This window comes from Aquarana catesbeiana, linkage group LG04 (genome assembly GCF_042186555.1).
Source record: "Aquarana catesbeiana isolate 2022-GZ linkage group LG04, ASM4218655v1, whole genome shotgun sequence".
Taxonomy (NCBI): domain Eukaryota; kingdom Metazoa; phylum Chordata; class Amphibia; order Anura; family Ranidae; genus Aquarana; species Aquarana catesbeiana.
Window position 1 is genome coordinate 41442494 of NC_133327.1, and position 14629 is coordinate 41457122.

At 42.2% G+C, this 14629-nt stretch overlaps 1 protein-coding gene and 1 long non-coding RNA gene across 7 annotated transcripts in view; one reads left to right on the forward strand and one right to left on the reverse strand.

Moving 5' to 3' along the window:
- Nucleotides 1-14629, forward strand: part of LOC141139198 (uncharacterized) — a 1175459-nt gene that overhangs the window by 508189 nt on the left and 652641 nt on the right. The window lies entirely within an intron of this gene.
- LOC141139181 (cytochrome P450 2K1-like) overlaps nucleotides 1-14629 on the reverse strand; it is a 109108-nt gene that overhangs the window by 73844 nt on the left and 20635 nt on the right. For 3 of the 6 annotated variants that reach the window (XR_012243730.1, XR_012243731.1, XM_073625087.1), the window contains exons 2-4: nucleotides 10181-10298; nucleotides 8319-8360; nucleotides 3618-3813 (exon numbers count right to left, since the gene is read on the reverse strand). Coding sequence is in view for 4 of the 6 variants with exons in the window: in XM_073625087.1 (XP_073481188.1) it covers nucleotides 3618-3813; nucleotides 8319-8360; nucleotides 10181-10230 (288 nt within the window). In the remaining 2 variants the exon portion in view is untranslated. The remainder of the gene's footprint in view (nucleotides 1-3617; nucleotides 3814-8318; nucleotides 8361-10180; nucleotides 10299-14629) is intronic. The other 3 variants (XM_073625089.1, XM_073625088.1, XM_073625090.1) reach the window with 3 other exon arrangements.

The following is a 14629-nucleotide window of genomic DNA, read 5'->3' on the forward strand; positions in this document are numbered from 1 at the left end:
GGATGTCTTTACCAAAAGCTATTGATCCAAAAGGACCCAGAGGCCAAAAGTAAATCTCAAGAATTAACTTATGACCAGTGGCTTAGTGTATATGTGTGTGTGTGTGTGGGGGGGACGGTGGCCCCAGGCGCAATATCTAGAGGGGCGCAGAAGTCCCATCTCCTGCCTTCCCTACTCCTGCCGCCCTGACTCCCGAGTGTACCACTGTCTAAGCCCCGCCTCCGCTGCTCTCCATGAGCCGAACTAATACTGCTGCTTGAGCTTACCCAGCTGTCCTGACTCAGCAATGGGCACTCTCTGTGATTAACGCCCTGGTGTGTTTCCCCATCCTGTCCATTTCCTCCAATCTGGGTTGCTGGTCGACCTCAGGGCCGTCGAGTGACGTCACCCCGAGCCGCCCGCTCTGATGGCTGTCCCTGGGTCAGTCTCTTGCGGCCGTTCCCTGCTGGTGCAGGCTGGCTACATCATCCCATGATACCTTGTCAGCCGTGTCCCCATCCAGCCTCAACACCGCCTTCTGGACATCCCTGTACAGGAGCCACGGACAGTCCAGGTAACTGCATCTGACCGCCGCATTCACCCCGCCTCTCCCCTGCATGAATGCTGGTAAGGTCTTCCTCCCATCCTCAGACTACACTGAGTGCCGGTTCACACAGGGCAACCCGACTTACAGCACGACTTTGCAAGGCGATTTGGAAGCGACTTCAGCGCAACTTTGAGCAACTTCAATGCGACTTAAAGTCACCTTCAGGACAAGCGACTTTGGCTGTGGACAATCATAGAATAATCAGCTCTGTGGGAAGGAGGGATTTGCCTGGGTAAACATGGGGAGTACCTGGGTAAATTCTTTTCTTTTTCCTTCAATATAGATGGAGATCTGACTTGGAGGTGACTTCCATTGAAATCTATGTGTACAAGTTGCCTAGAAGTCGCCTTGAAGTAGCACAGGAACCTTTTCTGAAGTCGGAGCTACTTCAGTAGTGTACATTAAGACAGGTCTCATTCACTTCTGTGGCATTTCTTATGTCCAGCAACTTGGGGCGACTTGAGGACTTACAAGTCGGATCCCAAGTTGCTGTAGTGTGAACCGGCACTCAGGCTTGCCACAGGACGTGCAGCTGAGCAGCTCTTCCTCTGCACACAGCTAATCTGTTTCTTTCCAGAATAAACCTTAATCCCCACAGTGTGTGGCTGGGGGTTGCAGTTCTGTGAAATCCTCAGCCTGCAACAGCCAGCAACACAATGTGCAAATCCAGGTTGTGTCTGCAAAAGAATCAGATCTTAGCTGTGTGCAGTGTTGGGGGGGAGCAACTCCTCTGCTCTGCTGATACCCCCCATTTGCCCTACTGATGTTCCCCACCTGTGCCCTGCTTACATTCCCTCCCCCTCTGCACTTCTGACCCCCTGTCCTCTGACCCCAGTCTTCTGCCCTGCTGACCCTGTCCTCTTCCCTTCTGACGATGTCCTATGGCCTGCTGACCCCATTCTCTGCCCTGCTGACCTCTGTATACTGTCCTACTAATTCCTGTCCACTGCACTGCTGACCCCCTGTCCTCTGACCCAGTCCTTTACCCTGCTGACCCCTGTCCTCTGCCCTGCTGACCCCTGTCCTCTGCCCTGCTGATGTTCCCCCTATGCACTGCTGATCCTCTGCCCTGCTGAGCCCAGTCCTCTGCCCTGCTGACCTCTGTACACTGTCCTACTAATTCCTGTCCATTGCACTGCTGCCCCTGTCCTCTGACCCCAGTCCTCTGCCTTTCTGACCACGTCTTATGGCCTGCTGACCCCATTTTCTGCCCTGCTGACCTCTGTACACTGTCCTACTAATTCCTGTCCACTGCACTGCTAGCCCCCTGTTCTCTGACCCCTGTCCTCTGTCCTGCTGATCCTGTCCTCTTCCTTGCTGACCCTGTCCTCTTCACTTCTGACCAGGTCCTATGGCCTGCTGACCCAATTCTCTGCATTGCTGACCCTCTGTCCTCTCACTCCAGTCTTCTGCCCTGCTGACCCCTGTCCTCTGCCCTGCCGATCCCTGTACACTGCCCTGCTGACCTCCTATCCTGTGTCCCCTGACATAGTTTTGTACAACCCCTGGCAAAAATTATGGAATCACCAGTCCCTGAGGATGTTCCTTCAGTTGTTTATTGTTGTAGAAAAAAAGCAGATCGCAGACATGGCCAAAAACTAAAGGCATTTCAAATGGCAACTTTCTAGCTTTAAGAAACACTAAAAGAAATCAAGAAAAATAATTGTGGTGGACAGTAACAGTTAGATTTATAGAACAAGCACAAAATTATGGAATCACTCAATTCTGAGGAAAAAATTATGGAATCATGAAAAACAAACAAAATAACACTCCAACACATCACTAGTACTTTGTTGCACCACCTCTGGCTTTTATAACTGCTTGCAGTCTCTGAGGCATTGACTTAATGAGTGATAAACAGTACTCTTCATCAATCTGGCTGAAGGAACATCCTCAGGGACTGGTGTTTCCATAATTTTTGCCAGGGGTTGTACAAAACTATGTCAGGGGACACATACCCCCACATCAGACAGCCTAGACCCGACCCTGATGCTGAGTTAGACACTTCAAGCTGCCTGCTCTCATTTTGGACAGGTAATTAACCAGCTATTGGGAACTACTAATTCAGAGGTGCAAGAATTGGACTGAACTGAGGTGTGAAGGTGCGGGAATTAGGAATGATCTGAGGTGTGAAGGTGCAGCAACTGGAGTGATGTGAGGTGTGAAGGTGCAGGAATTGGGGCTGACCTGAGGTGTGAAGGTGCAGGAATTGGGGCTGCCCTGAGGTGTGAAGGTGCAGGAATTGGGATGGTCTGAGATGTGATGGTACAGGAATTAGGATGGTCTGAGATGTGAAGGTACAGGAATTAGGGTGATCTGGGGTGTGAAAGTGCAGGAATTGGGGTGATCAGAGATGTAAAGGTGCAGGAATTGGGGTGGTCCAAAGGTGTGAAGGTGCAGGAATTAGGGTGGTCTGGAGTGTGAAGGTACAGGAATTGGGGCTGATCTGAGGTATAAAGGTGCAGGAGTAAGGGCTGATCTGATGTCTGATGGTAAAGAAGTTTGGACTGATCTAAGGTGGGAAGGTGCCGGATTTGGGGTGATGGGGTGATCTCACTTCTTTTCCTGCACCTCCTGGGGGACACACCATGCCTCAGTGCTGACACTGTATGTAGGTACTATGTGGACTACTCTCAATAAAGTAAAATAAAATAAAAAAAAATTGAGTATACCAGTATTACAGCAGTATTTTCTTAATATAAAATACATGTGCTTAGGTAAGGGGTTTAATACTGTTCTAGTGGAAAAGACTCTAACAACCTACGCTATGCCACTGCTTATGACTGATGGAACCAGTGAGATCCATTACAGCTGCGTCATGGCCAATTCAAATTCATTTATACACATCATAAGCAATACTCCTAACAGTGAATGTTTTGGAAAGAGTTGAAAAAAAAGTGATTTAAATAAACTAATTACAGTAATTCACTAGTCACATGAAAATGAGGACAAAAAAAATCCTTATTATTTTTAATATCATCATCATTTTTATTATATTATCCTGCTGAGTTGCTATACTGATGCATCATACCTCTAAGAAGGTCTTGTATGGTCTTTTCAGGTCCAGAATATGCATGTTTCCAATGATGGGTAAAGGTTTTGGGCCAGGTGGAAAATTTGGGTAAACATTCTGCGTGGAGCCATGAGTAATCTTCACCAGAAAAAGACAGAGCAGAACTAGCAGGAGAATGGTAATTGGGTCAGTGAAAAACATGGCTCTGGAATTCCTACAAAGAAATGACATTGTTGTATGTTTTAAAGAATAGTGCAGATATAAAATGAAAAAGTCTTTAGTTTTTTTTTTATAATCACTTTTTTCCTTTATTAAGACAAGTTTTCACCATACAACAACAACAACAAAAAAGAAGAAAAAATACACACAGTATTTCAGTAAATCTTCACTCCTATTCTTCTAATTTACACTTAGACAATGAATAAAAAAACAAAAAACAGAAAAAGGGGGAGGGAGGCCATTCCCCTATGCGAGCGCAATTGATCTACGAACATGCCCTTCTCAGGCAACGAGAGAGAGGAAAAAAAAGGGGGGGGGGGAAGGGAGAGGAATTCTCTCTCTTCTCTCCCCTTAAATTAACCCCTTCGCTATCATTAATATTAAGTGCATTTATTTAAATGCAACCTCTCCCTCCCACATTATTAGTTATTTCTTCCTTTCTTTTCAATCCAAATCAATATTTCAAGCCACCCTCCTTTATGTGCCTTAATGTAAACAATCCCATGCCCGATTCATTACTATGTATTACTCTCTTCCTTTAATGCCTTCAACCATTTTGTTGATCTTTAACCATATGTACCCATCTCTCTGCCTCCCATTATTTTTTCCACCTCGTCTTTCCAATCCATTATAGTGGGGCATCTAGACTGTTTCCAAAATCTAGGTATCAATATGTTTGCTGCATTTAGCATCCCATGGAAGAGAAAATGTGATGGGAAAAATTCTATAGGTCTAAGTGTCATTTTCTTAATCCAGGGAGCTATCGCCTCCCAGAATACTTTAATCTTTGGGCAGTACCACCATAATGAAGAAATTAACCCCTTTGGTTACACCCCCTCTAACAATTAACATCTGCCGATGGATATATCTGAGCCAGTAAAACCAGTGTGCGATACCATCTTGTCAAGAACTTATAAGACATCTCCTGTATATGGGAGTTTATTGAAGTATGGTGTGTTGCCCTTATCAATCTTTGAATTTGTTTGGATGTAAAATTATAACCTCCCTTTCCCATTTTCTAATACAATAGGGAGTTGTTATATTTTGAGCACTCGGAACCAACTTATACATTCCGGACAACATAAGACCCAGCTCTGATATATTGGCACACCATACTTTAAAAGTAGTAAGCGGGTTCGCTGGCCTAATCTGATGCGTCCACTTGTTAAACAGCTCCGTCATTTGATGATATCTCTATGCGGCCATTGGTATTTCCCCCAATATCAAAACCAACTCTACCAGTGGTAGCAGTTTACCCTGTGGGTCCACTGTAGCACATTTAGCCTTCCCATCCATTACCATTATCCATCGATCTAAACTCCCTTTCTATTCCCCTGGGGGAACCAGGGGAATCCTTCCAATGGTGTCATAGGGGATGTTGGGGGGGGGGCGAACTTTCCTGTGCTATTCATTCTGTCCCAAATGGATAATGTTGTTCTCGTTAATGGTGATACATATTCCGATAGTCCCCTATGTGAAACCAGAATCCATAGAGCTCCGGCCAAATTTCTACCTGCTAATTATCTTCTTGAGGGGCACCCAAAGTTTACTAACAGAGTCATGGCACCAATACATAATACGAACCAGGGCCATGGCTCTGTAGTACATCGCTATGTCCGGAGGTCCCACCCCACCCTCCTGTTTTGGTCTCCTCAAAATCTCATTTGCCAGCCGGGATGTTTATCTCCCCACACAAACGTCATAGAAGCCCTTTGTATTTGTTTAAAGAATATCTGTGGAAGTGTTATAGGTACAGTATGTAAAATATAAATAAGTCTAGGAATTACACTAATTTTAAGCACATTTATCCTGTTGAACCATGAGTATAACTTCTCCACTTCTGCAAATCCTTTAATATAGAAACCACCTAGGGTCCATAATTTAGATCATATAGGAGTTTTACATCTGAAGAGATATAAATCCCCAAATAGGATATAGAATTAAAGTGGCAAACAAAAGGAAAAGATTGTTGCAGAGTGGCCATTATCCTCAAAGAAACATGGCTCGGCATCAACACTGACTTCTCAATATTTATTTTAAAATTAGATATAAGGCCGAACCTATCTATTTCCAACATTAATTCCATCAGAGACTCTTGAGGAGAAGAAAGGTATAACAGTAGATCATCTACATAAGCCGAGATCTTATCTTCCATTGATCCAATACAAATCCCCTTAATCCTCCTATTTCCCCTAATCGTTCGCAGAAAGGGCTCCAGCACCATAGCAAATAACAGTGGAGACAATAGACATCCCTGCCTAGTTCCATTCCATATCTCAAAATAATCTGATAGTCTGCCATTGACTTTAACCCTTGGTCTAGGATCTGCGTATAGTGCCATCACTCACCCCATCATCTGTTCTCTAAGACCCATTTCCCTCAGAACTCCGACCATAAACTCCCACCCCACCCTGTAGCATGCTTTTTTAGCATCCACTGAAATTATTACTCTCGGGGTCTGATTCGGTCCATTATGCATCCAATGCAATACATGCAAGGCCTGAATAGTATTGTCTCTCGCCTCTTCATAAACCCCGTTTGGTCTGGGTGAAACAGTTGAACTATATGGTCTTGTAACCTAAGGGCCAGAATTTTAGCCAGGAGCTTAATGTCAGAGTTAAGGAGGGAGATGGGTCCCAGGCTTTTACCCAATGGCAAAGCCGCAATCACTCTGCCCAACTCTTCAATAGAGATTGCTTTTTACATTTCCTCAAGGGCCACAGATGGAATGGCCTGCAACTCTGAGGCTTTAAGATATTCTCGAATTCTGTCTGCACGTCCACCTTCCACCACCACCATGGTAACTGGATCTATATTATATAGAGTCCTATAAAAACGGTGAAACTCGGCTGCTATTGCTTGGGTGTCCACTATCTGTTTATCACCTGCCTTTATAGTGAGTCTTGTTGTTTCTTTAATTGTCTAGCCAGTAACCTCCCACCCTTGTTCCCCTGTTCATAAAAACGGTGGGCAAAATACCTATGTTTATTTTGAACTTTCTGATCGAGAAACTGTTTTAAATCTACCTGCAGTATCTCCAGTCTCTGCGTGTCCCCAGGTTTTAAATGGGCTTTATGTTTCCTTTCAAGTTTATGTATTTCCTCCAAGAGCTCAACCATTTCTTTTTGTCTCTCTTTCCTAATACGCAAACCCATTGAAATCAACTCCCCTCTGATGACCGCCTTATGGGTCAGATACCTTGGTCAGGCACCTCTTCTGACGTATTGGTCTCAAAATATAATGCTAATGTGAGGGACAGGGATTCCATGCTCTGTTTATCATCCAGAATAGATTCATTCAATCGCCATGTTCTTTCCAAGCGACCAATCGATGCTGGACATATTGTTAAACTTATTGGAGCATGGTCTGAAATATGATTCGATTTGATATGGGATATGTATTGCGCCGAATGCGCTCCGTTAGGAGTGCATCTAGGTGCACAAAGACCCTAAAATCAAGTGAGATTTCCAAAAGAATGTTAAAAAAGGAACCTAGGATGCCCAATAGGAAAGAGGTAGAGTAAAAACAGAGAAGAACCGGGGGGGGGACTAACCCTCCAGATGGGGAGGAAAAATGAGCATACAAAATCCATGTTTTTGTATGATTTTACATAGTTACATAGTTACATAGTAGGTGAGGTTGAAAAAAGACACAAGTCCATCAAGTCCAACATATGTGTGTGATTACGTGTCAGATTTCTATTCTTAATCAGATTATCCATAGGCCTGGACAAAGAGGAAGATTTTTAAACCCTTCCTGAAACTCAGGAGGGAGGGTAAGGACTTTAGAGATGCTGGAAGGGAGTTCCACAGCTCATTGCCCTTTGTAACCAGGCGTCTGTTACCAGTAAATTTTAGTCTGCTGATTGTCGGTTCTGTGAGAAGTAAGTTGGCCGACCGGAGTGGTCTTGACGGTACATGGTGAGGGGCCCATTCAGACAAATAAATTGGGCCCAGTTTCCATTGTGCCCTATACATATAGCACATTGCCTTGAATAGTACTCGCTTGGCAAAAGGGAGCCAGTGCAGTTTTTCCAGCACGGGAGAGATGTGGTCTGTTCTGGGGCATCCGGAGACCAGGCGAGCAGCTTGATTCTGAATTGCTTGCAATTTTTATTTATTTTTTTTTTTTTTAGTTGATGAGCTTACATAATTCAAATAATATTGATCTACCAACAACATATCAATCCTTGAATATACGATGTGTGTTTTGGAGTAGTAGCTGAAATCCCTGTCCCGCTCATACAGCACCCTCCAACTGTCTACCAAATGCAGAGAGTGAAAGTGCTGTTTAATATGACTTAAAGATTTATAAGACACAACGGTTTTCCCTGAAGAGGTGTCCAGACTAGGGTCCAAGGTGATATTAAAATCCCCTCCTATAACCAATAAACCTTCCCTAAACATCCCCAAAATATCCAAAATTTTGGAGAGAAATTTAACAGTATGGTTATTGGGGCATATATAGTAGCGAAGGTATAAAACTGGCCCTGGATCTTACCCTAAACAAAAAGGAAGTGGCCTTCGGGGTCTACTCATATTTCTGTAGGTACAAAGAGACACCGTTTATGGATAGCTATTGAAAGTCTTTAGTTAATTTATTAATTCATTCATTTTTTTTTCAAATACATATTCGAATAACATTACTGTATTGAATACGCTCTAGTCTTTACTGGGGTTGATTTACTAAACCCTATTCACTAAGCAAAATTAACATTTACAGTAATTGTACTGTACATATGGGGAACAATATTATCCAGTTAATAAAAAAGCAAAGACATTCATTAAAACCTCTGAGAATGTCACTGATCAGAATTTTCCGAGCTTGCGGTACACACACTTGGTAAACAGGTCACTCTCAGATGATGCAACTTATTTAAACAAGCTTTAAACACATGCGGCAAATCCCTGTCTGGAAACCTTCCCTCACTGGGTTTCACCCATACTGGCTTAGTTGTAAAGATGAGGGTGGTCAAAGGTACTGGCTTAGTTGTAAAGATGAGGGTGGGGTACTTAATTGCACCATCCAATTACAACACATTTGTTTTTTAAATAAACAGGAAGGTGTATTATATTTACTTGTTATAACCTTTTTTTTTTACATTTCTTCAGTTACTTCTTGGTTTCCAGGCCTAGACAAATCAGGTCATACATCCCCAGAGACTTCAGGAGGGGAGGAAGGGCTTTCTTAGCTAAGCACGCTCTCCTTCCTGCATGCCTGAGCTAAGGGCAGGTGGATTTCTTCCAGGATGTAAATGCTATATAAGTCATCTGCCTTTACTCAAGATGGCCACAGCCAGAAATTCTAGGGGGTGTTTTTCAAGGTGATTTCTAAAGGAAAATAATGCATGGAGACATGGATGGATGGGGAAGTTTGCTTTGAATATTAAATAGAGTTTTTTGGTTTGTGGTGCTCAGATGCAGTGTAGTTCCACTACTAATAGCCTCATTTCTATCATTTGTTGAATTGAACAAATGCATTCACACGTAACATTTACTGTACTGTACATGCATTTGTTTAAAATTTTTTTTGCAAAATCGTTTATTGAATTTTCACACATGTACAACCAAATTATCCACGAAAGAAAATCCAGATAAGAAAACTGAACACTAAAATAACAGTGAATAAACAGTATAAAATAAGAGAAAAGAAAAAAGAAGATAATAAATAGAATTTCTCTTTTGAGCAAGATTTCAGTTACACAAATTATAAGCAGTGTAAACACAATACAGATTTCACCACTTTTATTTTGTACTTTATAAATCATTTAAATCCTAGTCAATTAGTACAGAGCAAATGTACAAAAAGTTATAGCGCTTATATTGATGAAATTTGCATTGCATTTACACTGTCTGTAATTTGTTTAACTGAAATTTGGCCATATTCATTTTCAACAATTGCATTTCCATATTATATGTAGATGCATATGAAATAACTGAAATAACTACTCTTTTGAACATTTGTCTTGTTCTACTTGTTAAAATGAATATTCTCCTGACGATGTCCTCCTAAAGACGAAATGCATTGGGCAGGGTTTCAGACCATACGTCACTTCCGCTGGAAGGCATACACGTTCACATGCTGATTCTAGAGAGTGGATGGAAGTTTACATCCAGAATGCCAGAGAAGGGACAGCTACTGTAAATGTGAGCGTTTTATTGCATTGTTTTCAATAAATGGGATTATACTATTTCTTAACCTTTCTATTTCTGTTATGGCTTATGTGTAACAAGGTGGCTATGAGGTAGTATTTATTGATATACAAGGCTGATTAAAGTGGTAGTAAACTTACAAAAAAAAAAAAAGGTAAAGCCATAATGTACCAATACGCATCGCATACTAGCACATTATGAAAGACTTACCTAAACAAAGCCCTCCAGCTGTGCACTGTCACCACGATAGAGGCCTCCATCTTCACCCGGTCTTCCTTCTGGGTTCACAGGCTGCGGCCGCTTGAATGACCGAGGCGCAACAACGTCACTGACAGGAGGTGTCAAGAAGAAAAAAAGCACATTGCAGCATGGAGCGTCCAGGTTTTTTTTTGTTAAAGCTCAATTGAACAAGCTGATTGCACTCTCCAGTTTTAGTAAAACAAGCTCATTGTACACAAACAACAGCAGTTTGCACTATTTTCTTGCTGTTCTGCACAAGTTCTAGGGACCCTTCTGGGACTTATGGATATCACTTTGGACACCTAATTTAAGATATTAAGTTGCATTTTAATGCTTTTTTGTATTTAAAGTGATTCTAAAGACTGAAGTTTTTTTTACCCTCATGCATTCTATGTGTGTTCAGTTAATCATTTCCATTCTTTCTAATACTTGTGGCCATGGAAGAGCACCAATTATAAGCTATCATCCATTTTAAAGAACTAAAACCCAGATGGCAAGGGTAACTTGCCACATATTTGTGGCAGTGTTACATAGTTACATAGTAGGTGAGGTTGAAAAAAGACACAAGTCCATCAAGTCCAACCTATGTGTGTGATTATGTGTCAGTATTACATTACATATCCCTGTATATTGCGGTCATTCAGGTGATTATCTAATAGTTTCTTGAAGCTATCAATGCTCCCCGCTGAGACCACCGCCTGTGGAAGGGAATTCCACATCCTTGCCGCTCTTACAGTAAAGAACCCTCTACGTAGTTTAAGGTTAAACCTCTTTTCTTCTAATTGTAATGAGTGGCCACGAGTCTTATTAAACTCTCTTCTGCGAAAAAGTTTTATCCCTATTGTGGGGTCACCAGTACAGTATTTGTAAATTGAAATCATATCCCCTCTCAAGCGTCTCTTCTCCAGAGAGAATAAGTTCAGTGCTCGCAACCTTTCCTCATAATTAAGATCCTCCAGACCCTTTATTAGCTTTGTTGCCCTTCTTTGTACTCGCTCCATTTCCAGTACGTCCCTCCTGAGGACTGGTGCCCAGAACTGGACAGCATACTCCAGGTGCGGGCGGACCAGAGTCTTGTAGAGCAGGAGAATTATCGTTTTATCTCTGCAGTTGATCCCCCTTTTAATGCATGCCAATATTCTGTTTGCTTTATTAGCAGCAGCTTGGCATTGCATGCCATTGCTGAGCCTATCATCCACTAGGACCCCCAGGTCCTTTTCCATCCTAGATTCCCCCAGAGGTTCTCCCCCCAGTGTATAGATTGCATTCATATTTTTGCCACCCAAATGCATTATTTTACATTTTTCTACATTGAACCTCATTTGCCATGTAGTCGCCCACCCCATTAATTTGTTCAGGTCTTTTTGCAAGATTTCCACATCCTGCGGAGAAGTTATTGCCTTGCTTAGCTTAGTATCGTCTGCAAATACAGAGATTGAACTGTTTATCCCATCCTCCAGGTCATTTATGAACAAATTAAATAGGATTGGTCCCAGCACAGAACCCTGGGGAACCCCACTACCCACCCCTGACCATTCTGAGTACTCCCCATTTATCACCACCCTCTGAACACGCCCTTGTAGCCAGTTTTCAATCCATGTACTCACCCTATGGTCCATGCCAACGCACCTTATTTTGTACAGTAAACGTTTATGGGGAACTGTGTCAAATGCTTTTGCAAAATCCAGATACACCACGTCTACGGGCCTTCCTTTATCTAGATGGCAACTCACCTCCTCATAGAAGGTTAATTGGTTTGGCAAGAACGATTCTTCATGAATCCATGCTGATTACTGCTAATGATATCATTCTTATTACTAAAATCTTGTATATAGTCCCTTATCATCCCCTCCAAGAGTTTACATACTATTGATGTTAGGCTAACTGGTCTGTAATTCCCAGGGATGTTTTTTGGGCCCTTTTTAAATATTGGTGCTACATTGGCTTTTCTCCAATCAGCTGGTACCATTCTAGTCAATAGACTGTCTGTAAAAATTAGGAACAACGGTCTGGCAATCACCTGACTGAGTTCCCTAAGTACCCTCGGATGCAAGCCATCTGGTCCCAGTGATTTATTAATGTTAAGTTTCTCAAGTCTAATTTTAATTCCGTCCTCTGTTAACCATGTAGGTGCTTCCTGTGTTGTGTCATGAGGATAAACACTGCAGTTTTGGTTACTGAAGCCCCCCGATTCACTCGTGAAGACTGAGGAGAAGAATAATTTCAATACCTTTGCCGTCTCCCCATCCTTTGTAACCAGATGTCCTTCCTCATTCTTTATGGGGCCAATATGGTCTGTCCTCCCTTTTTTACTGTTTACATACTTAAAGAATTTCTTGGGATTTTTTTTTGCTCTCCTCCGCTATGTGTCTTTCATGTTCTATCTTAGCCAACCTAATTGCACCCTTACATTTCTGATTGCATTCTTTATAAATTCTGAATGCTGTGGATGATCCCTCATCCTTGTATTTTTTGAAGGCCTTCTCCTTTGCTTTTATATGCATTTTTACATTGGAGTTAAGCCATCCAGGATGTTTGTTCGCTCTTTTAAATTTATTACCCAATGGGATACATTGGCTAATGCCCTTATTTAATATGCTCTTAAAGCAAACCCATCTCTCCTCCGTATTCTTTGTTCCTAATATTTTATCCCAATTTATGCCTTTTAGCAAGGTTTGTAGTTTAGGGAAGTTGGCTCTTTTGAAATTCAGTGTCTTTGTGTTCCCTTCATGTCTCCTATTTGTGTGATTTATACTGAAACTAATTGACCTGTGATCGCTGTTACCTAAATTGCCCCGTATTTCCACATCTGTTATCAGGTCTGTATTGTTGGTAATCAGTAGATCTAGTAATGTTTTATTTCTAGTTGGTGCGTCTACCATCTGACCCATAAAATTGTCCTGCAAGACACTAAGGAACTGGCGAGCCTTAAATGAATGCGCGGTTCCCTCCGCCCAGTCTATGTCTGGATAATTAAAATCCCCCATTATGATAACACTTCCCATCCTTGCTGCTAATCCAATTTGTGATAGGAGATCCGTCTCCACTTCCTCCCTCAGGTTAGGGGGCCTATAGCATACTCCCAGTATTATTTTCCCCTTAGCTTCATCCCTTTGGAATTGTTGAATTGTAAGTCTATAAACTTGCTTTGCACATTTTCACTGGCAGGTTGTACACTTGCAGAGCACTTGAAGCACAAGTTTTAGTTGACACTTTTCCAATTTGTAGCAAATTTGGGTGGCAAGTCTCTAGCAAGAGCCAAGTTGCAGTGGTGAATCTAGAGAAAGAGCTCTGCAAGTCTACAGCATGAAAATTCAGTCACAGTGACACATGTGGTGGGATGACTATTGCACAACATAACTGAACCAGAACTTGCAGCAGACTTGCAGAATGTTTGCAAAGAAAGTTCTCCTGTGTTTCTGTTAAAGACTTGCTTGGCTGACATTCCTTCTGGCTCCAGATCCTGCTTGCTGTTCCACTACGCTGATCCCTGACTTTCTGGCTTGTCTGACTATCCGTTCCGGTTACTGAACTTTGGCTATGTTTTGACTACGTTTGTTCTATTTACATTCATTATTAAACAAGTGTGATTTAACTGTACTTCTGTCTCAGTCTGATTCATGGTTTCTGACAAATGCAACATGTGGCCTAATCCGTGTTTACAGTCAGCCCCAGATGAGCACCCCTTCCTCCAGGGGGGACTTTATGGATATATGGCTGCACTCTGGTATATGGGGGAATAACATGGATACATTAATATTAGGCTGGTTATATTTACTTTCCGTATAGTTCATTCCCTTGGAAAATATTGGTACTATATATTTAGCGTTATGGGGTCTTTATAATGCATATACCATTAGTCTCAGGGCTAGAGACATTTAAGATTATGAAACTCAGGCTCTCCTTCTCATGAAACCACCTATGTTTACTTATTTTTGTCCTCCTTCCTACCTTGCCTTCCACACTCCCTTGTTTCTCCCCTCTCTTGCAGACAATAATTTCTTATACCATTTACCTTGGCCCCTCTCCTTCACCCTTAAAGATATATTGCTGTGGAGTGTGGTCATTTCTTGGATCCTTGTGTGGAATCTCTGGGGCCTGGGGACACTTCTCTCTCTCCCCTCTTCTTGGGGGGCTGGGGGGGTTGTATGAAGGACATCTTTGGCTTGGGCACAGGCATTATCATTTATGTTTTTACCTGAGATTACCACTTTGTTGACTGCTTTTTTGATATGAAACCATTCTTTTTTGTCATTATCTGCATTACAAATATACCATGTTCCTGCTTCATGTTCTAATGTGTGCTATGTTCCGTTATAGAGTACTATGGGGGGGATTTACTAAAGCTGGTGCACACAGAATCTGGTGAAGCTGTGCATAGTAACCAATTACCTTCCAGGTTTTATTGTCAAAGCTTAA